Here is a 22,989-nt window from a genome sequence, read left to right as displayed (position 1 = left end):
CGCTTCGCTCGCAAGGGCGCCCTGAGGCAGAAGAACGTGCACGAGGTGAAGGAGCACAAATTCATCGCGCGCTTCTTCAAGCAGCCCACCTTCTGCAGCCATTGCACCGACTTCATCTGGTGAGACCCCCCCTCGCGCCCGCCGCCGCCCGGGCCCGCTCTGCCGTGGGGGATTCCCCCCCCCGGGCAGCCCCGGCGCTGTGCCCGGCTCCGGTGAGCCGCCCTGCCCTCCCTTCTCTTCCCTGCCCACCCGCCGCGCCCCCGGGCAGACGGTTCCCGGTGCCGCCGCTCCCCCCGGGGCCGGGCAGGTGACCCCGGTGTGGGTGACCCCCCTTGTCCCCTCGCTGCCCTGGCGCTGTCGCATCCCTCTCCCGGTGGGCTGTGTGCGGCTGACGCTGCTCGGGGGGCCCCGGCCCGGGGCTGTGCGCACCCCGCTTTCGGGGCGGGGGAGTCTCCAAACTTGCCGGCGCTCGGTCGCAGAGCCCAGCAGGGTCTGGAGACCCGCGCTGGGGCCATCGCTTCCCAAACGGTCCAGAGCTGTGTTTCTCACCCCTTGTCCCCGGTTCTGCTCGGCGGAGCCGGGCTGGGGGGCTCAGCCAGGCACAGCCGTGCTGGGACGGAGGGTGCCCGTGTCAGACTGGGGCGTTGCTGGGTGGCAGAACTTGGGTCACCTAGCCTCAGCTCCTGGTCAGTGCCTGCCCTGTTCCTCCTGCTGCCCGAGGGCGGGCAGTGAGGCCGGGAAGGCACCGTGACACCGCTGCTCCGGTCCGCGCCGAGGAAAGGGAGGAGTGGTTTTTGTGAGAGAAGGGTTCCTGCTTGAGAGGGCAGGAAAACTCCCTACCAACACGCGCATTGCTAAGCTGGTAGGGAAAAATACACCCATGAGTTCGTGCGTGGCGGGGCAGGGCGGCAGCTCCGCGCAGGCCGGGCCGTTCTGCGCTTGTTCCGCGCCCCGTGCGAGGAGCGGCGGCCCCGGCCCGGGCTCGGCAAGAACCCTGAGAGCCTCGGGGGTCCTGTACCTGTAGGGACCGTGCAGCACAAACAGCTCGGGATTCCCCTCCTTCACCTCGCTCCAGCCCTGCTCCGCTGCTCAAGTTTGCGCTGCAGGTCTGGTTGCCGAAAACGAGATCTGTGACTTATTTTGGCCAAAGTTGTGAAAGGTCTAGATGGGTCTGCACGCAGCTGGCTTTGTGTCCGTGGCACGCTTCTTGCTCTTTTTATGTGTGTTTGTGTCTGGACACGGACCTTTTCCTTCTTCCGTCAGTTTTGCTCTGCTTGCATGCTGAAGCAAAGACTGTGCTTGTGCCAAAAATGATTGAAATATATTTGCAGGGTAAGGAAGAAAAGCTGAGATGGTAGACTGCAGGAGAAACAAGTCAACTTTATGACTTTTTTTTCCTTTTTCTTTTTAACTTTTTTTTCCTTTTGTCCTAGTTGCAAAAAAAAAAAAAAAATTGGAGTTGGGTATGGTAAAAGTGAGAGACCTTCAGAAACTGCTTCAAAGTTAATCTAAACCAGAATGAGTTGAGAGGTGTGAAAAACCGCTGCAGGGTTATTGCCGAGCGGTGTTTGTGCACTTAAGTAGCACAGTTATAAAACAAAGCAGAGCTCTGTCACGAATGACAGGATGGGTTTGGAAGTGAAAGGGTATCCTGTGCCTGACAGGTGGCAAGAGTGACTGTGCTCTTGCCTTGTCCTGCCTACTGAGCCTGAGGAAGCTCTTCACATTCCTTAGAAGAGCATCTGACAACTTGAAAATTTGTTTCATTTTCCAATTTGGAGATGGACTGGTCTCAGACAACCATCGCGCACCACTGAAAGGGCTTCGTCTGTTTCCAAAATGACTTGTGTCAATCAATGTATGTTTGGAGGTATAAAGAATAGTAAACACAACCTTTCAATGAACTACACAAATAGATTCTTTCCTTAGATTACATTTCATCAGCTAATATTTACCAAAATAGTTTAGTGCTGTGTTATCCTCTTCAGCAACTTTCACTCTCCACTCTGTTTCTGGAGCGTCAATATTTTTTTAAGACTTTTTACTTAAAAATTACATTGTAACTGCTTGGGGAGTGGAATGGGCTGCAGCTCTGCAGGGATTCAGCTCAGACACTGAGGAACAGCCCTGCTTCTGGAGTAGATAAAAAAGGAAGGTCTGCAAATAAGTCTATTTCAAAGGACCACAATTATCTAAAGTCTGTTTCATGTTCTTAGTCCCGCCATCAGCTTTCCTATGATTGCATTTCCACACTTCCAGCTTTTGAGTTTTGTGAAGATGAGTGAGAACAGCATCAGAGTGACAATATAGGCATGTGTGCTGCCAAGAAAACAAATAATTTGATTTTTCTCCTGGTTTTCCTAGTTTAGGTTTTCTTAGAGCAACAACAAGTAGTGACTTGTGCACACAAATGTACAGAAATTCTCTAAGCTGTGTCATTTCAGCTTCCACCTGAAGTAAGAGTGCACTGAAGGTTTTGTCTCTTCCATAAATAATTAAATAAAGGGGAGAAATTGTTGTTGTTTTTTTTTTTTTTTAAGAAATCATTTCCATAAAGTTGATAATTAAACCACGTGTTGTTAATTGCACACAGCTTCTCCAGCTCACGGCTTTTGTCTGTTTGGGTTTGAGTGTGAGCGGCTCCAGCTCTCCAGATGAAAAACAGGCTGCAAAGAAGGGGGAAAAGGCAGAGAAATGTTTATAGGCAGGATACTCAAAACAGTTATTTTTGTGGGAAGAGAATGGTAAATGCTTAAAGATAAACGAATAAATCCACAGCAGTGCAGTTTGCCAGAGGTATAAAATGCGTTGGATCTCTGGATACCACTGTCACTGTATTGCAGTGTGTGTTACACACACATTTGTATTTTGTTATGGAAATGGAGCAAGGAAGCTGGAGAATAATCAGTATGAAAATCATGGGCCTGTCTTCTCACTTATATTGAAACAAGCAAAACCTTTAACCTGCCTGCTTTCCACACAGCAAACGGCTGGACTCTAGCTGAGGCTCATAACACCGGCTTGTAATCCTAAAATTTGGATGAAAACCCAAGTCTAGTTTGATTTATGTGCCTTTGCTGGAACTTGGAATATTTTACGTGGCTGTTAAATATACATGTGGCATTAAACGAGTTGAAATATTATGCAGTAATCACAGATGATGATAATTGTAGATCCAAAATAGCTTGTAAAAAAATAATAATAAAAAAATTGTTGCCAGAAGCTGAAATTACAGAGCTGGTGACAGCTATTGTTCTCTGCTTTGAAATGGGTGGGCTGGTCTGTGTTGTGTATTTGAAAATCTGTTGCTGTCGTAGCAAAACCTGAAGTAATTTAATATGAAGCTATTTTTATGTTTTTAGAGATCATTGAGTAGAAATTAAAGCTAAATATACTAAGGCAGTCTTTTCCTTCTTTCTGCAGGGGATTTGGGAAGCAAGGATTCCAGTGCCAAGGTAGGCCACAACTGCTTTGCTGGCACACACAGGTGGTTGCACCTCGTTCTGAAGGTACCCAAAACTTGCCAGCAGCAAGAGAGAATCCTGAAAAAACCAAGCAAGCATCATTGCCTGTGTAAATTCTAAAAGAAGACAATTATCCAATTAAATAATTATTGATATTTATATTGAACAATCAAGTAATTATTCATACTGTAATAATATAAAAAGTTGGTGGGTTACTTTTTTAAATCTCAGCGCGGTAAATGTCGTATAATCTGCATGATTCTGACTTTTCATGGAAATAATCTGTGCAATTTAGCTTTGCAGAGATCATTTTTCTCATCAGAAGCTCTTGTCTGTGTGGGCGTTTTGGAAAATGGATTCACTTTTTAGTCATATGGCTTCTTTTCATAACCCAAAGTCCCTGGTTTTCATTTTCATACAATGCGTGTTCGGGAGGACCTTTGGCTTTAACTCTGTATTAGGACAGGACAATTCTCTTATGTAATACTGAATTACAGAAAAAAAAAATCCACCTGTATAAAATCACTGATTTAATAAAATCTGCTAACCCTGAGAAATTGAAAGCTGCTGTAGTGTAAGATAACTGTAAATGCTGTATTCTCACACAGCCTGTATTTCTGCCAGATTTTTACCGTTATTTAGCATTTAATCATGAAATAACCACACCCAACTAGTGCAGGTTTTTTTTCTTTGTCATATGTTTGCTTAATTACGATGAGCCTTTCTATTGTCCCTTTCTCTTTTCCATCTTCTCCCTGTCACTTCTCCTGCAGCTGCACATTGTGTACTCATTAGTTGGCCTTTTCCTTGTTTCTTTCATGACATTTCTAATGGACATTTGCTCTTGCCTTAGAGCACATTTGACTATCCTGAATGTTGCTTTTACTTAGCAGTCAATGAAATTATGGATTCTGTGGTATTTTCATGAAAGTTGATGTAAGCTGATGCTTCTTGAAATTACACCTTTGAGAAAGTGGATGTCAAAGACTGCCTTTTAAAGATTTGCAATAAATAAGTTTTCGTTCTGCAAGTAGAGCCTTGCAGACACACACAGCATTTCCTGATGGAGGTAAGCAGACATCCATGACTCTTCCTTGGTGCCCCAAAACATTAATATTAAATTTTGTAGATATCCTCGAGTTTCTTGCCCCCCATCGCACCCAAAGCAGTGCTGTAGATGAGTGTGTAGTGCTCAGTTGGTAGTGGGATGGCATTTCCTCAATCCCGTTCAGGACAGCTCAGTAGTTCCCAGCTCAGGAATTGTTTAAAGGTTCATTACAGGTTTCTGTTGGTGTACAGAAAATAATTGGGGCTGCATTTAAATGGTGCAGTTATCCAGCTTAGCTTTTGCAGCTTGCACAGTGCTGACTTTCTCCTGCTCCCAGCTGGGAGCTGGGGGCTCAGTCTGAGCAGGATCTGGGCCACAGATCCACTCTGACATGGCAGCTCATCTCCAGGGGTTTGGATTCTCTGCCTGGAATTCCTTCCACCACTGTAATTCCAATGAGCCAGGAACAGTTCTGCTGGTGAGGACTGATCTGTACAAAGCCAGCTGAAGTTCTGAATTCAGTCTTGTTTCCCCTGCAGATACCATTCATGGACACAAACAAGAGTAAACACAGTAGAGCAGCTCTGTTTATTTTTAAATGCTTCAGATGTGATACTTTTTATGAATCTAAATATGTTCAAACCTGACTTTTGTCTGTATTAGAGCAAGATTCTACAGTTTCTCTTTGGAGACTGTTGTATTCAGTGGTTTTGTCTGTGTCCTTAGTTAAAATCTCTAAGAAATGTTCTAATTTTATATGGTTTTTATCAAGCTGTTGGTGGTGCACTAATAAGTTTAAGTAATGGGGTTTTTAGCCATCATTTATTAAACCTGATTGTGTTCAAAATCAGAGTTCATACTCTTGGGATAATACTCTTGAAAAATAAAACTTCCATGATGAAGTTAAGCTGCTGAATCAATTTTTTTTCAGTTCAGCTTTCTGATGTTTCTGTCTGAAAAGCCACCAGCTAAAGCTGGAAAGACAAATTACTGATCAAAATTACTGAGAACATGAAGAATTAAAATGAAAAGTGTGAAGCTAGAAGGTAGGCTGCAGAAAAAACCCCAGATTTCTATAATGAAGTGACTACTTTTACAGAGAAGAATGCCAAATGGAGAATAAAATGGAATTTTCAGTATGACATGAAAGAAGGAATATTGCAGTGACAGCTCTTAGCATGACCATAGTTCTTGGTCCATCAGTGTTTCCATTATAAAAAGTCTTTTCTATTCTCTTTTCAACAGTGTTGTAAAATCTCCCACTAGGCAAAAACTTGATGTCAGGCAGAATTCAGAGCTGGGGGGGGTTGGTTATTTCCAAAGTTGTTTGAAATTCTTCCGGCCTTTGATACCAGAGGGAAGAGGAAAGGCCCACAACAGTCACACCACACTCAGATGATGTTTCTACTATAAAAACGACAATCCTATGAATATTTGCATTAGAATTCTTTAATTAAACAACAGGTCTTAGTTTTTATGCAGTTTTAAGTATTGCAGCAAGTGTGGTATGTTTTCATATATTTTTAAAACTTCCATTTAAAAAGTGTCACACAAAATACAGTCCTAGTTTTATTTTTAAGATATGCACTCAAAGGAATATTTTAATTTAATATTTTAATATAGCTTTTATTAGAATTGAAACTGTGCTATAGTGAAATGATCTGATTTTGGACCATTAATACCTTTTTTTCACTGGGCTTGCTTTGAGCCTTGGAACATGTTTTCAGTTGTATGTCATCACTTTTGTTTTCAGATTTTGATGCCTGTTTCTGCTGTAGTGTTCAGTTCAGCATTAGGTAAAGGCATTTAAATGATCTCTTTGGAATTGAAGAGAATTATTTCAATTTATTTTCTTAAAACATTTTGCAAGGTAATTTTTTTCCGCCTCCTAATTTTTATGGGATCCTTATGAATTTGCAAAAGACAGCAAATTAAATTTTGGTGTGGTTTTAATGCCCTGCATGTGGCAGAGGGTCAAGTACAATTGCATTATTACCACACAGACGTTCAGCAAGAGACAGTCCACATCCGATGTAGTTTCTCTTTCTTGATGGGTGTATTTTAATGTGGCTGCTGAATATTCCAGCAAACAGATCCTCAGAAGGGCTGCTTGGGTTTACAGCCAGGACCAGGGATGTGTTATTGCATGGAGAGGAAGCAGAATTCTGTTGCATCATTGGAAATAAGTTTTTTAGAGAAAGGGGTTTGGGATCATAAAGTAACAGTGGAAAATGTCTGGTTTTTTGGTCATGTGTGAGTTTGAAAACGCACTTGGAAGACTTCAGATGGATTAATGTTCTCCTAGGGATAGAATTCAGGAAGACTTTCTTCACAGAAAGGATGGTCAGGCACTGGAAGGGACTGCCCAGGGAGGTTTGGAGTCTCCATCCCTGGAGGTGTCCAAGGAATGCCTGGATGTGGCACTGAGTGGTATGGGCTGGGACAAGGTGGGGATTGCTCACAGTTTGGACTCAATGGTCTGGGAGGTCTTTTCCAACCTCAAGATTCTGGGATTCTGTGAAATTTTTATTCCTGTTATAAGAAAGCATTTTGCAGTTTGATATTTGTGGTTTATTGTTGATTTATAGAAACATGAAGTATTTTAAATATTGTGCTTGTGAAACAGGAGCTCTCATTCTGCTGTTTTGCTTTTGCTGTTTGCTGTTGATTGTCTCTGTGGCAGTGCAAACACGATGGGAGGATTATTCCAGGGAGTTATGGCTTTGTTTTGTTTTCTTACATTGTCAAGCAGCCCAGCAAGCTGTCTGTAGCACTGAAAGCTTCCCTCTGATGTGCACCTGGAAATACTGCAAGAGCAATGTGAAAAATGGAATAATTTAAACCTTTTTCAATCTGCCACAGCATGAAAGTTCCTCTTTTGAGACAGCAGACTTTAAATTAACCAAGCAATTAAGTTAAATTTTGGCTTCATCATTCTTTTGATAGACTGTTACACTCTGAGTGTAACCTATACTTGTTTCTTTCTGTTCGATTTGTAAGAAGCATTTTTCTGGTGAACAGAGCTCAACAAATAGGAGCTCACTAAGATGTGAAGAGCAAACGTTGTAGAACATGTATTTATGTAGGTTTAGAGGTTGTTTTAAGTTCAGCACTGAAGGCTCATCAAGTTTCCTCAGGGCAAAAATATTTTTAGTTACAGTAATATGAATGTGATCAGCTCATGTTCCTGATTAAGGTCCTGTTGTTAATTCTCTCCTAAATGGTCAAAATTCTTAGTCATTAACAGCAAGTTTTCCCTTTTTTACATGGTTGCTGCAGGCTTTACTGAAGTGCAATATGCTGCTGTAGTTCAGCTGTGAAATACATTTGGCTTAAGGATAATAATGAGCTAAGGAAGAGTTGCATGTTTGTTTTCTAATTTACATAAATAAAAATCAGAGAAATCAATTAAGGCAGATCATTATGCTTCACTAATCTGGGCAACTATTGCTCTTTCCACTGTTTTTTCTGTCTTCCCTCCATTTATTTGCAGATTATTTTTCTCTGAATGTTGAATTTTACCTTTTACTGTTGTCCTAAGCTTTTTGGAACAGCTCGTGCCATGCCGGGTCTGGACTTGGCAGACATCTACAGCAATTCCTTCACTAAAAAGGGAAATGGGGGCATTTTATTAGTTTTTAATGTTCAAATCTTGTAATATTGGCACATCAAACCAGCACTTCATTTCCTCTACATTGTTTATCTTTTATCTGATGGTTCTTGACCTCCCTTCTACAAGAAAAAGATCAAAGAACCGCCTGATGCCACCTCATTTTTAAATCATGTATTTTCATTAAAAATGTTGTATTAAAGGTCTCTGTAGTGATGTGGTTGAGAAACTAATTTTTAATGCTCTATGATCTGAAGATTCAAACCAATGAAAATGACCACCTCCAACCTGGCTGACAGAGTTTACCTCAATCCTCAGTAGTGATATAACGTATTTATAGTGGAAGCAGCATCATTTGTTCTTTTCTTTGTGTGCAGATCAAGGCTTAGTTCTTGGTTTTCCATCCTGATGGCTGTGTTTCCCCTACAGTTTCTTCCTTTTACAATCTTCACTTTCCTTTGTAACCTAAGAAAGAAAAACCTATTGCATTGCTGTGTTGCTTCTCATAAAAATAATTTGTCTTCCTTACGTGGAAATGTTTTTGCCGAAGGGTGGACAAGACACAAAGCAAGTTCCCCTTTCTATGCCAGAACTGCTTCTCTTGTATCATTTTTGGTTTTGTGGTGAGATGGGGTATTACAGACCAGGGCTTGAACAATGTGGGTGTTTTCCTTTGTGCTCTTTGTGTTATTTGTCATGTGCTACAGTTTACATTAACTAATGTTGCTGTAAGCCTGAGATTGGGAAATTAATTCCGTGGAAAGCTGTGATGTAGCTTAAAAGTCAGCATGAAATCTTCTGAAATGGGAACTCAGTAAAAATACACTTACAGCAGCTGCCTCGCTAATGTATTTTCATGTGCATAACTTGGAGATATCTGTTCCAAAATGGAATCCCCCGGAGCAAAACCCAAATAGTTACGCACTCCCCAAAAATCACAACCCAAACAAAATAATAAACAGCGCCTGGGAGCAGAAATTGTATCTGCACACAGTTTCCGTGATTCCTCTCTCCTTTGTCCTTTCCATTGGCCTTTTGCCCTCAGCCTGATCTGTGGACTGTGCATCTGTGACCACTTCTCAAAGGGCAGTAATTTTACTGATCTGCAGATAATTTGGAGATAAGATGCTTGTTGTTCATTTGTCTTGTCAGCTTCCATTTATTGTTCTTCCCCTCTTTTAGCTGTCCTTACTTTTGCAACATCTGACCCATTTTATGAGGAAATATGGTGCTGTTAATTGCTGATGCCTGTGAAAGTTGAGATTCTGTTCCCATTTCCACAGGTGAACTCTGAGATATCTTTGAAAAATTGTCCATGCTCCGAGTTTTTCCTGAGAACAGCAGTGATGGGTGAAACTCCTGAGTCTTAATGAGTGCAGATACATCAGTGCTGGCTCAGAGCCCTTTGGAAATGTGTATTGCAGTCATCCCAGCTTTGTCTGTGTTGCTGGGTGGTCTTGGAGCATGAAAAGTGGTTTTCCTTTGGGTGCTACAGAGCAGGTGCTAGAGGGTTTTGGTTCCTGGATCCCACTGCAGCTCATCAGACATAAAAGCCCTGAAACTGGGAGCTTAGTTCAGAGCACTTTCCTGTACACGTGTGTTCCTGTTGGAGCATTACCTGACACTGCAGACATGTAGGTTCTGCCTTCAGCCATTGCCTTGTGTGCTGGGAAGGGGACATGTTGTCCCTGAGCATCGTAGCTGGGTAGAAGGAACAGCAGGACAGAGAAGGTGCCTCTGTTTGTGTTGGTGAGGAGTCTTTGTTACTACAACCACGTGCATTCACAGAAGGTCAATACATTGAATAGATCGGGGTGAGTCACCATTCCTGCAGGGATTTAAAGACGTGGATGTTGCACTTGGGGACATGGTTTAGTGGTGGCATTGGCAGGGTTAAGGGTGGACTCGATGATCACCAGGGTGTGTAGTGATAAGCCTGAAGGAGGGCAGGTTTAGATTAGATATTGAGAAGAAATTCTTTACTAAAAGGGTGATGAGGCCCTGGAATGGAATTCCCAGAGAAGCTGAGGCTGCCCCTGCATCCCTGGCAGTGCCCAAGGCCAGGCTGCACAGGGCTTGGAGCAGCCTGGGACAGTGGAAGGTGTCCCTGCCCATGGCAGGGCATGGCACTGGATGAGCTTTAAGGTCCCTTCCAACCCAAACTGTTCTATGATTTTGCAGGGCTTTTCCAGCTTAAATGAGTCTGTGATCCTTGATGCTCAATATACAATTAAATATATAATTCATTCAACACTGAACATGGCAGTAAAATAAATAAATATACCACTGTACGCCGGTTTTTCTAGAAAATTTCCTTGGTGATACTGCGCTCATCAAAACTCCAACATTAAATCTTATCTTGCAGCAAACATTTTTTCTTGTATTACATTTTAAGAGCAAAGTCATCTTCACCCTTCCCCCACTTCTAACATGAAGTTTTGTTTTGTTTTGTTTACTTGGATTGGTCAGATATCCCAGCCCTGTGTTCCAGTAGAGACACTGACTGTTCCGGTGCCCTGGGTGTAATTCTGTGAAGCTCTTCAGCTTCTAATTGAAAATGTGGGAGTAATAGCTTATCCCAAGTTGACAGATAAATCATTTTGAGGATGGGCAAGATAAAGTTTGGCATGTTCTTTATTTTTCCTTCTGCCTTGGTGTAATCCTGCACATCAGCTGCTGTTACATAGCCACATATGGTGCTCATTTGATACAAGATTTTTGCGGATGCTGTGAGCAGAATTTATTGGAGTGTTGGAAAGAAAGTTGCAGAAAGATGAAGAAAACAGATTTCCCTGTTGGGATGCATCAATAATTATTTCTTTTATGTTTGCTTTTGTGGGTTGTTTCTCTTTAGGGTGAGAGGTAAAAATAATAAGTTATTTAATAAATACTTTAGGTGCAGTTCCTCAGCTTTTACATCTGCAGTAGAAAGCATGAAAGTCTAAGAGAGAAGGACTCTCTTGTGTATAATTAATAACAGGAACTACCCTTTAAGTGTTTTTAAATTCTTGTAGATGCTGAACATTTTAATTCTAACTGTTTCCAGCAGTGCCTGTTGAAGGCTTGCAGAGGCTGGGAATGCTTGGAGCTGGTTATCAGCTGTTAATTTTTCAATTGCAGCTATTTATGAATAATGCCTTCCACAAATGTGATTCATAACTCTTACCTTCTAAGTCAGGCAGCCAAACATATGCATATGTAACTTTCTGTGCATTTCGGTGTTGTTTATTCTGGTTTCTTAATTAGAATTTGATTTACATGAGGGTTTTTTTGTTCCATTTTGCAATTACATAATACAGACTATAAGGTACTGCAGGCACATAGGGGTTTTTTTCAGGTTATCTTCTAGTTGACTTAATTTAGATTTTGAGATCGCACTGCTGTATTAATTGAAATCTTTTCATCAAATGAACTTTATTAGAAATCTGGACTACGTACTTATAAATGTAGAAGTTTACTGGAATTATTATTTTTTCTGTCCTGTATAGTTTACAAAATGTCCTTTTTTGTTTATCACTTAGAGATACAGAAACATACTGTTTGAACTAAAAGTGCAAATTCATCCAGCAACACCAAAAATATAATCATTATTGCTCTCTTAGTTCGCTACTTTTTAAAATGAAGCTGCAAAAGTCTAATTAATACTTGTCTTTATACAATGGCCTGTCAAGATTTAGATTTGCTCATCATTTACTGTCACAGTTTTCCCACTGTCAGAAGTGTCAGTGGACGGACAGTGATCAACACAAATTGCACATTCAAGGCTTTATTTGCCTTGTGTAGCAATTGTCAAGCTGTCTTCTTTTTGCTAAGAAAATAGCCCATATTAAGAAATAGTGATTTTTAACTAGAGTTGCAGCTATTGCTCCTTATTTGTCTTTAACTTCAATTAGAAGAATTATATACAGCTCTTAGTATTTGTACACTCACCCAGTGTTTCCATATAGCTAAATGAAGCTTGTAATTGCATTTGGAAGTTGCAATTTATTCTGAGGCAAAATTTTATGAAGACTGTGTTTCTGAAAATTCAACATTTTTATCCCCCTAAATGATCCTTACACTGATGGCACAACTGAGTACTGGTGGCAATTTTTTTCACCCTTTTCAAATACTAAATCTACAAGAATCAGATGTTTAGAAATTGGGTTCTATGTGCCTGGGTTTTGAAACCACTGAGGATGTACATGAGGGTGTCTACTTAGAATATGTTTAAAAAGGATTAATGACTGCAAAAAGTGGCTCAAATACTTGCCTTCCTTATTTTGCTGCTAAATGAGGGCAAGGTATGGACTGCAGATAGAAATTCTCATTTTGAGGAATGCTGAAGGTTATTCCTAATGTAACTCTCTTCCCAAAGCACAGATACTTCACTCTTCATTTTCCTTTAAAATTAACAGCATTTTTAACTTCCCTGGAATGTGTGCAGGATGTGGTATTTCAGCTCCTTAGTAAACAAGCCATTATTCACGTACAAGGAGGAGTTGGAATAATACTTTCTCTTCTTTCAACTTCTAGTCTGCGTGGGTTTATTATTTTGGTTTTTACTCAGCAGGATTAGCCAGAATCCACCTCAAAGTATTCTTGTTTTCAAGAAATTGGCCTTTAATATTAAAAAATAAAACAAAAAAACTTTATGTTCTGAGAGTGCAGAAATAATCCTTATTTTATGCAAAGTCGTTGTGTACATCAGTGTTTTAGTGGGTTGATTTTAAGTTTCTTTATTTCTTAAGGTGTTGCTGTTGGGAAAAATCCCCCTCATAATTATTTTTCCTCCTCTATCACCCTGTGTGCATTTCCATCACATCTCCTGATTCCCTGGGAGAGGTGTTACCTGCTCCTGTTCCCTAGAACCTCTTACCTGAACTACTTTTCAGTTTCTTGCATCCAGGCTTTGATCCCCAGAGAATTTTTGTGTGTCTGAAGGTGACACCCTGTGAGGTGCTGACAGCTTCTGGGCAGCTCCATTTTTCTCCTGATCCAGAATTGTATAAGATAGATTTCAGCCTAACAAATTCCTGAACTTGCTCTCGTAAAAAATGTTATAAAATAACCCTGTTATGATAAACTCAAAAATAGACTAAGCAGAAGAGTTTATTTTAAGGGTGTATATACAGTTTTTTCCATGTTTTTCCATCGTGACAGGTTAGCTGATTGAATTTGTGATGTGCTGTAAAATTAGTCAGATTTTGGACTGCTCCTACCTTGTTTGCAAACTTTGAATTAATTAAATTTGAGATAATTCCAAGTATGCCAGTTTTATGTCTTCCTTTTTTGTCATCAGCTTTTGCAAATTACATCTGCTGGATGTATTTTTATAGAATGTAATTTCTCTGTTAAAAGAAGTGACGTGGATGCAGCAAAAACAATAGGTAGATTCCTCTGGGTGGGTATTTTTCAGTTCTGCTCTGAGTATGTGCCATTGAGACAAATGCTGGAACATTACAGGAAGAATGGAGAAAAACATGATTTTATTTATGTTCTATTTCAAATCGTTTGATGCCTAGGTATTGCTCAGAATTCCTTCTGATCTTATTGAGAGATCCTAAATTGTGAACCTTTAAAACACAGTAAAGGCTTAATGAATCTTGTTGTGCAGCTTAAACTGTATTTTATGGTGTTTCTAACTCAGTGTATGGCCAGAACAAACACACAACTGTGGCAACTGCCTGAGGACCCTGGGGAATATTGTGGGTTTTTAAATATGAAAACTTACTAAAGTATCATTCTTAGCCCAGTGTATCAAGAGGGAAAAGTGGTGGTTTTTTTCATGGTAGTTTATTTCTTTGTATTCATAGAATCACAGAATGGTTTGGGTTGGAAGGGACCTTAAAGCTCATCCCATTCCACCTGCTGCCGTGGGCAGGGACACCTTCCACTGTCCCAGGCTGCTCCAAGCCCTGTCCAGCCTGGCCTTGGGCACTGCCAGGGATCCAGGGGCAGCCTCAGCTGCTCTGGGCACCCTGTGCCAGGGCCTCCCCACCCTCACAGGGAACAATTTCTTCCCAATATCCCATCTAACCCTGCCCCCTGTCAGTGGGAACCCATTCCCCTTGTCCTGTCGCTCCACACCCTTGTAGAGAGTCTCTCTCCATCTTTCTTGTAGCTCCTTCAGGTACTGAAGGCCACAATTAGGTCACCTTGCTTTTCCAGGCTGAACAATCCCAATTCTCCCAGTTTTTCCTCGCAGCAGAGCTTCTCCATCCCTCTGACCACCTTAGTGCCTCCTCTGGGCTCTCTCCAACAGCTCCATGTCCTTCCTGTACTGCAGCCTCCAGGTCTTTGCTTGTCTGAGTCTGACCTGTGTGTTGGCACCACCAGTACAGATCCTGCAGTGTCTGTAAATGCTATCCCTGTACAGCAATATCCCCAATTTGCCTCTGAAAAGGAGAACTGAAAAGCTGTGTAGTCGTTGAAGAGGGTTTTGAAGTGCAAGTGTTGGATATGTTTCATACATTTTCCTCGGAAGCTGTATTGTTTCCTAATGGCTCTGCAGTCGTTATGCCAACTGCACAGCAGGCTGTTGCATTAGAGGGTTTTACGTTCTGGTGCTCCCTGTGTGCTCTTGCCAGTTGTTGTTTCACTGAGCAGTTCTTTTAAGTGTTTTGTTCTGCCTTGGGTACCCAGGTGTGCCTGGTGGAGCTGTAAAACTGATGCCTGCCCTTGTTTTCATACAAGGCAGCAAAGCTCATTTCTAAGATTTCTGCAAAACCCAACTCTTGTCAGCATCTCCTGATGCTGTGTAATGAGGAACACCTTGGTTGTCAAGTTTATATAAAGTGCTGATGATCTAATTGAGCTTGAGCATCTTTGAACCCTTTGCAAAAACAGAATTATGTTGTGTATTATTAAACCTGGTACAAGGCTGGGCATCACTTTCATTTCAGAATATAAATGCATTATGTTACAAACATTTAAGGCTTGTGTTTTATTCAGTGCTGCACCTTCATTTTTTGGCAGCAGATGTTTTGCGTGGTTTCTGTGGGTTTGGATGCTTGACAACAAATGTGCTGAAGGCGAGGTCTGTCAGTGTCAGGGGTTCTCCTGAGAGTCCATCAAGCAGGAATACCTGGAGGCATGGGACTGCTTTAGTACCTGGGACAGACGCAATGGAGCACAAATACCTCACTTTGCTCAGTATGCCTTGTCCAGGTTTCTTTTTTTATAAATAGACTAGAAAAGGCAATAAACCACTGTAAAATATTTGCTAATAGAGCTGTTTCTGTTTTGGGAAGAGGGAAGACAAACATTTGTCACCCCTGCATCCCTTTCCTGGTTTCTGCAGAGGGTCTTTGCCTTTGGATTCCTTTGTTTCCTGCCTGTACCCTGAGCTTCCCTGGCTCTGTGGTGGTGTTGTGCATATTTATAGTCACAGACTGCAACTGCAGCTCCTGTTTTTAAACAACCCAGTCACCATAATGGACATATGAAATCTCAAGGGTTTTTATTGCTCCTGTCATCTCAAGTGCTTTTGAATCCTGATTACAGAGCAATAAAATGTGGTTGGTTGGGTTAATGTGACTGACAGGGACGGGGACCCCATGTGAGAAGGTATTGAGTGAACAAATTTGTTGATGCGAGGCCGTGAATTTATGGACATTCCTTAACTTTGGAGTATTGATTATATATGTAAATGTGTAGCCTAAGATTGATGAAGGGAATAAAAGACCTCATATATCATTAATGCGTTTGGGAGGTCTAATTGGAGCTGTGCAGGTTTTTATAATGAGCTTTCTGAAAGAAGCATTGATAAATAAGCTCAGTAAATTTTAATGAAGTCCTCAGTACTATCTATGAAGCTTACTTTGTAAGTTAAATACATTAGAAAGAGTACTAATTGTAGAACTTACTGTAGAATTAAAATTTTAATAATTCTTGCTTTCTTGGCTTTTATTCCACTTATGCAAATATTGACCTTTGAATTCTCACTGTTGCCTGTGTTTCATTGAGCCTCACTTTGAAGGGGTGAGGGGATGTGTGTGTGTCATCTTTAAGCTTTGGTTGTAATAATTAAAAGGGCAGTGTCAGACATTGGATCATTTGACATTTAACACAGCAAAATGAAAAGGAAGTCAGTGATAAAAATCAGTGGGGTTAATTTTAGAACCGTCAGATTTGCAGAGCAGAGAATGCAAACTGGGCTGGCCAGCAGGTGCATAAGTGATGCCTTTCCAGAACTTCCGAAACACAGTTTGTCCCAGTTCTGCGTTCTTCGTGAGAGTGTAGGATTGAATTCATACTGAGCTAATAAATGTTCTTAAAAATTTTAAAGCCTCGGTCTGACAATCTGCTTTGTAGAAGGGATCAGTATCACAGTCAGTGAATGTTTATCTATTACATTCTTCTATATGGAACAACTGTTGGGATCTGACCTTAATCTGTAGTTAATAGTGTGGGCTTTAATGCTTATTTTTATTTGCAGTTCAGAGATCCTCTGAATAACTGAAGCCTCATATTTTGCAGAGTTCTGCATTAGTATTTAGTAAAGCAAGCTGCCCTTGATACAGGAGGTTTAGTAACCTAGAGAGACATGAGATGTGCTGATACGTGCACATATTATCCTCTCACTTTCCAGATGTAATTTTTGAAGTGGAATTTATTTGCTTGAGCTCAGTATTGAAATTTCAATATGATAGCACGATAACGTCTCCTGAAGTTTTACATAAAAATATTCTGTCACATAAATGGTTGATATAATTTAAATTATGCTTGTTATGGCTGCATGTAAGGACAGAGCTATAAACACCACCTGAAGCATTCACTGGATTCTTGTGAGGAGAAAGTAGCAAATTTAATGGATCGTGCAAAAAAATTTTCTCATTGCAGACATCTCTTGTAACAGTAATTGAGAAGCACCAGTGAGAAGATGCAACCCTTGCTTCCTAGGAAGCTCAGAGAATGGCTTCATGCCCTATGCTTGTGTAAAACATAAATACACCCTGTGAAATAATTGGTATGATTTACCATTGCACACAGTGCTGACCCTGTAAGGAAAAGCCCACAGCACCATTCCTCAGCAAATAGAGTTACGCCAGGCTTAATGGTATGGACATGATTACTTTTCATCCCCTCCCCTCTTGTTTTAGGGTATAGTTATCAATGGAGCAGAAAATTATATACTTCAAACTCATTCTCCTCAGGTAAGCCCTTCTCACTTGGTGTGGGACTTTTCCTGCTGTGCTGTTGTGTGCACAGAACGCTCAGGTGATGGCTCTGCTGTGTGTTGTGGTAGGAGAAACTCCTTGAGCCAAGTTCTCTCTGTAGTTCTCCATGAGTTTTAGGGTGAATGTATCCTCCCATGGAGGTTGTTTTGTTGTATGCAGTTAATTGAATTAAGGGGCTCTCAGAAATCAAATGTGTGATGGGGAGCAAGGATGATCTAGCTTGAAAAAATGATCAAGAGGTATTTTCTGTTGTGTTATCTGTAAACTTGATTAGAAAATGTTTAAGTTGCTTTTCAGGTTGTGGTTTTCTTTGTTTTTTTCCCTTCCCTTATTAGCTCATCTTTTGAAAAAATAGAAGCCTTTATTCAAGCTCTTGTTGCATGGCCAAATTATTTTTCCCCAGGTTGAGGCTTAAAACTTGAGTAATTTCTTCTTCTGTGGTGTCACTTTCTGCAGTCAGACATTCATTCTGACCTGATGGTGAGATGCAGGGTAACAGATGCATTCTTTGGAGCAACCAGCCACAGCTTTTGTGTTAACCAGTCATCAGGAAATATCACTGAATTACCGGAGTACAAAATGCATCTGTTGGAAATATGTTTAAATCTTTTGTGAAATAGGATGGGAAAAAACATGCCTGGGCTGGGGAGTGGCTTTGGAAACAGCTGTGCTGAACAAGGGAGTGTGGGCCATGTGAATGAGCTCTTTTCAGTAACCACAGCAGGCCCGGTTGGAGTTGGGTCCATTGGCTTCTCTGCAGCTGTTCTGGCTCTCTGACTGTTGTGTGAGTGAATTCTGGGCTCTGGGGTTTCTATCAGCTGAGATCTGCCCCTGTGCAGGTTGGTGGGCAGCAGCCTGTCTGTGTGTGACTTTACAACAGCTAAAACTTGCAGGTTTCGTTGCTTGTAATTCCTGATTTAGCCTCGACTTGTATGCTGCCTCCTCATTTTTGCAGGAACATCGTCTTAAATTTCTGCATTCCAAAGCTACAAATCCACCCTTTAACATTTGCTTAGCCCCCAACTTAGATATTTTATTAATTTGCTTTAATGGCAGAACCCAAGTTGCCATGAGGATGCTTTTGAAGACTGCATGTCTGCTCTAAGGAACTGATGTCCTGCTGAGTTTTCCGGCAGCCTGTCCTAATTCCTGCGTGTCCCTGATGCAGAGCTCCCAGCCTGATCCCTCCTCCCACCTCACACTCTCTGCAAAGGCACCACAGGCATCTCTTAACCTGTTCCTCACAGCACCAGGACTTGGCAAATCCTGGGTGTGGCACTTAAAGCAGGAGCCCTGAAGCAGGATAATGAGTCCTGGATTAGTTGTTAACACAGAATAAAACATCACTTTCTTTCAGCACTCTTAGTTATGAAGCCTTCAAAACTTTCAGACTGAAAATAGAAAAAAAACATCTTCCTGCAGATGCACATTTTGGACTTTGGTTTTAGGAGAGGTAGAACACTGGTTATTATTTAACACGTGTAGTACCTGCATTAGTCAGTTTAAAATGGTTTTAAATGTGAATTGCATTCAAGTTGAGTTGGGATATGAAAACTTCTCTCTGTAGATCTTTTTTGTTAAGTTATTTAGTGAGATCAGTTTCCACAAAAATTCTGTTGAACAATGTAAAATGTTAAAGCTTGCTCGGCTTCAAAACAGCTGTGACCAAAATGGGTTCTCTGTTGACGGAAGACTTCAGGCTTTCTCTAGAATAATGCACTAAACCAAGGTGTTATTCAAGTTCTGTGTTTCTACATTAGTTTTCTGAAAAGAGCCAGTTGTGAAGATGGTGGGTGATTTTAGGGTTAAAAAAATTGCACGCTGTCTCTTGAGAGGATACCAAGATCTCTGATAACACAACTTTTTATTTATAGATTGCTGATGTGTTTACAAGACAGAAATTTATCGGCAATCCAGATGTTCTAGTTTTGCTAATTAACCTGTGTCTGCACACCCTTGGGCTGTCTCTTCACACTTCGACCTGCAGATCATAACATGCTTGTGGTATTCGAACTAAAAATGTGTCTGGCTTTCCTAAATGTTTTTAGACAACACTCTGCATTTCTGTCATTGATTTAAGGCTCTCCAGAACACTAAAAATGGAATTGCTTTGAGTCTTATTTGTATGTTAGACTAATACTGCCTCCACCTGTAAAATGGGGATCATTAGCAGTGCTGGGGTTGCACAGACTGTGTCAGGATCAAGGAGATAAATGTGAGATAAGCATGAGACAGGACTTGTTTTGTTTTTCATCACTGGGGCACAAAGTCTTGTGCAAAGATGTATTTAAGCTTGACGAGATCCTGGTCCTGAGGAGTGTGAATATTAAAGGAATGAGTCAGAATAAGAACAGAACCCTGCAATTCTGCGCTGTGGTGCAGTGATCTGTCTGTACGGTGTTGCTTGAGCAGAGCTTCTCTCCCTGTTTGCCCTTGGTTCTGCAGAATAAGGGGCAAGCTTTGGCCTGGTGGGAAGTTGTAGTTTTTCAAGAAGGATATTGTAGAGGAGGTCATTGCCTAGAAGCAGATCCAGATAATTTTGTCTTTCACTGAGGAATTATTTTCATAACTTATTACATCTGAAGAATGAATTATGTTTTCTTAACTCTTCCATTTGCTTTTCTGACGGGGAATGTATTCTCATCTAAACCTCTTTTGCCTTCTCGAGCACACTTCATGACTCAAGGGTTGTATAAATGAGAATAAATGTGTCCTTGGTACCTTTTTCAATGGCTGCTTGTTCCCAAGTAATCTGTTCCCAAGATCATCCATTTGGCTGGCACCAATCCAGTGCAGAGTTTCTGTAAACTGCAATAACCCTGCCCGTGCCAGACCCAAGCTTGTCTCTGCTCCAGTGTTGTCATTCCATCATTCACTTGGCAGGTGTGAATTAAATCCTGATTTCAGAGTTTAAATATTTTATGTAGTTAGGTTGGGAAGTCAGTGAGCTGCTTCTTCTCTTTTAGTTCATTGCAGGTTTTGACTTGAGAAATCCCTACGAGTCTGAGATTTTTTGGATATTATTATGGGCACTGATGGTATCTGCCCTGGCTTTGTAAAATCCCTCCTTGCAGCTGACAGGTTGTGTGTAAGGGCTGAAGTAGTGAGCACATGTGGAGGTTGGAGTGAGATTTGTACTATATTCCTGCAATTCCGAATCCTCCTCCTAAACCATGGCACTGTTTTTTGGGTCATGGTTAACACGGTAAAATTTTATCCAGTCATGCTCACTGAATCTTGTTATCATCACTGAATTCTGCTACTGGAGAAGGAATGATTTAAAAGCTTGTTGCAGATGGTGTTCCATCTTTACAGATAATAAGATTAAAATGTGTGACGAGGCATCTCCAGAAAAAGCCTGGGATGGTGTTGGGATCCTGTCACAACCTTTGTGGAAGTGACAAATGATGCAGTGAATCGATGTCTTGGCGATTTCAATTCTGGGGAAACTTGGTACAGCTGTGTCTTAAAAAGCCTGGGTAAACTATTTATAGGAACTAATTTCTGCAGATAGTAACAAATCCAGCATGCTATCACCATCCTTGGGATGTTTCCTTATTTGAAGCGGATGAAATGAAACGGAGATACATTAAAAATACAGCATGCAGCAATGCTATAAACCTTTAGTTCTAGAAGTATTTTGGCTTCCTGACATAGCTTCTTTCATCCAGGAACACCCTTTGGCCTCAATTGGAGTCAGATTTTTTTTCTAGTTTAGCAGTTCTCAAGCTGGAGAGAGAGCACATCATTTCACCTGGAGATGTGCCTGGTGCCAGCTGCTTCTGAGCAGGGCAGAGAGTTCACCCTGCAGTGCCTCAGCCTGCCCTTCCCTGCCCCTCCAGCCCAGGGAGTGAAACTTGCGTGGGCTCATTCTCCTCTCTCCCAGCCTGGAAAGGAATTTGTGCCTGGCAAGAGGTGACCTGCCCTGAGTTTGCGCCACCAGGAAAGGGATTCCTGTGAGCACAGAGGAGGAGATGAGGAACAGGAATCAGGGAAGGGGCAGAGGGCGAGTGCCAGGAGCAGAGAGCTGGGGACCTGCCTGGGCATCCCCTCAGGGCAACAGGAGTGGCTCTGGAGTGTGCCAACAGCTGGGGTTAAACTTCCATGTCTTCTGTGTTGTTAGAACACTTGGAGAAGGAATGGATTCCTAGAAACTGAAACTTCCACAGGATGCTGCTTTGCATCTATTTGAAAAACTTCAGTTTTGTATTTCACCACTTTTTTACTATTCGGATTTTATCTGAAATGAAGCATTTCCTCTAGTCCTTGTTGAGTCTGTAAGAAGGTTGTTTTGTGGGATTTTTTCAGTTACTCATTTTTTTATTAGCAATAAGTGAATGTAGTTTGCACTATTTAATTTCATTAAAGCCTTGTATGCTAGAATTTCCATCAATAATGAAACTAGTAATAGGATCTTTGGCTTCTATTATTTTGCCTTGCCACTGTCAGTCACTTTCACGTAAACAAAAAATATTTCAGAAATTTATTCTGAAACAATTTTTTAATTCTTTCAGTAGGAACTGAAGTCATTTAATGTTACACCTAGAAGTCAATTTATAACGGAATTCCGTGCGACCTCCATCTTTTCCCTTAATTTACTATCAGATTAATTGTCTTTTATTAGACTCAGATCACACTCTGAACTGCTACAGTCAACTGGTGTGAGCTAAAAATAACCCCTTCCTTGTATACTGCAGCATTACAGCCTTTTATTTACAGATGTGTTATAAGGAAGGATAACTTCTATGACATAAGGAAAACTCTGACACTCTCTGTGTACATACTGGGACATGATTTAACATGCTACATGGGATTTGCTCTGTGGGCTGCTCTGCCAGGGGTACCTGAACATGCCTGGGGCAGAAAACATCACTTTTTAGCACAGTCTGTGGTGGTTCGACCACTGTTGCCCCCAGCCCTCAGGTACTTTGCTGTTATTCCTTGAGAGCTGGGTAAAAATCTGAAAAATAAGCATTATGCTTATAGCCTTTTAAGCACGTTTCTGATATGTGCTTAAAACATTTGGGAACTGACTTAGGGCCGTGCTGTTTTTAGCTTGTCAGGAGAATTCCTCACCCTTCATGGTTTGGGTGGTAAGACTTGGGATGCCTTGCACAGGAAGATGTGGAGCAAAGCTCTCCACCTGCCCCAGCCGTTAATTATTGCTCTTTAGAAATAATTAACTCAGGGCTGTTGATGCTGCCAGCCCCATCCTGGCACCAGAGGAGCTCTCCCTGGGCCTCACAGTGTCGGTTTCTGTGCAGACAGCTCTGAAGCAGCACTGCCTGTGCGTGTCACCCCCTGCTTCCTCCTCCTTAGAAATTCCTGTGGGTTATTTACAGGGTTTCGTTTCCACTTATGAAATTGCAATAGGAATTAAAAAGATGATTTCAAACACCTTGTTTCCTTCCTCTTAACACTCTCAGGGGTGTTGGTTGTTGGAAATCATTAAATATTTGACTGAACTAAATGCTCTGGGTATTGTTTGAATACTTCTGCCTGACTTTTTTTTCCTCATGTAAATGTTTTTCTCCCTTTCCTTTTTGTCAGTTATCCTGTAAATAGATTACTCAAATATTGTAACGATTTCTTATCCTGAGTTTAGCAGTGATGGTAACAAAAGCTGTACATACGCTGAACCTTGCTCTGTGTGACCATATGTAGAATGTTGGGGGGGGGGGGGATATTTTTTTTTCTTCTTTTTAT

The 22,989-nt window shown here is 41.3% G+C and overlaps 1 protein-coding gene across 1 annotated transcript in view; it reads left to right on the top strand.

Moving 5' to 3' along the window:
* PRKCA (protein kinase C alpha) overlaps window positions 1–22,989 on the top strand; it is a gene marked incomplete at its 5' end in the record, with an annotated part of 146,259 nt that continues 123,270 nt past the window's right edge. The window contains 2 exons of the mRNA XM_017740749.1: window positions 1–119; window positions 3,424–3,455. Of these exons, the coding sequence (XP_017596238.1) occupies window positions 1–119; window positions 3,424–3,455 (151 nt within the window). The remainder of the gene's footprint in view (window positions 120–3,423; window positions 3,456–22,989) is intronic.

This window comes from Corvus brachyrhynchos, unplaced genomic scaffold (assembly GCF_000691975.1).
Source record: "Corvus brachyrhynchos isolate BGI_N302 unplaced genomic scaffold, ASM69197v1 scaffold218, whole genome shotgun sequence".
NCBI classification, from domain to species: domain Eukaryota; kingdom Metazoa; phylum Chordata; class Aves; order Passeriformes; family Corvidae; genus Corvus; species Corvus brachyrhynchos.
Note: the sequence above shows the minus strand (reverse complement) of the source record. Positions and strands in the feature narration are given on the sequence as shown.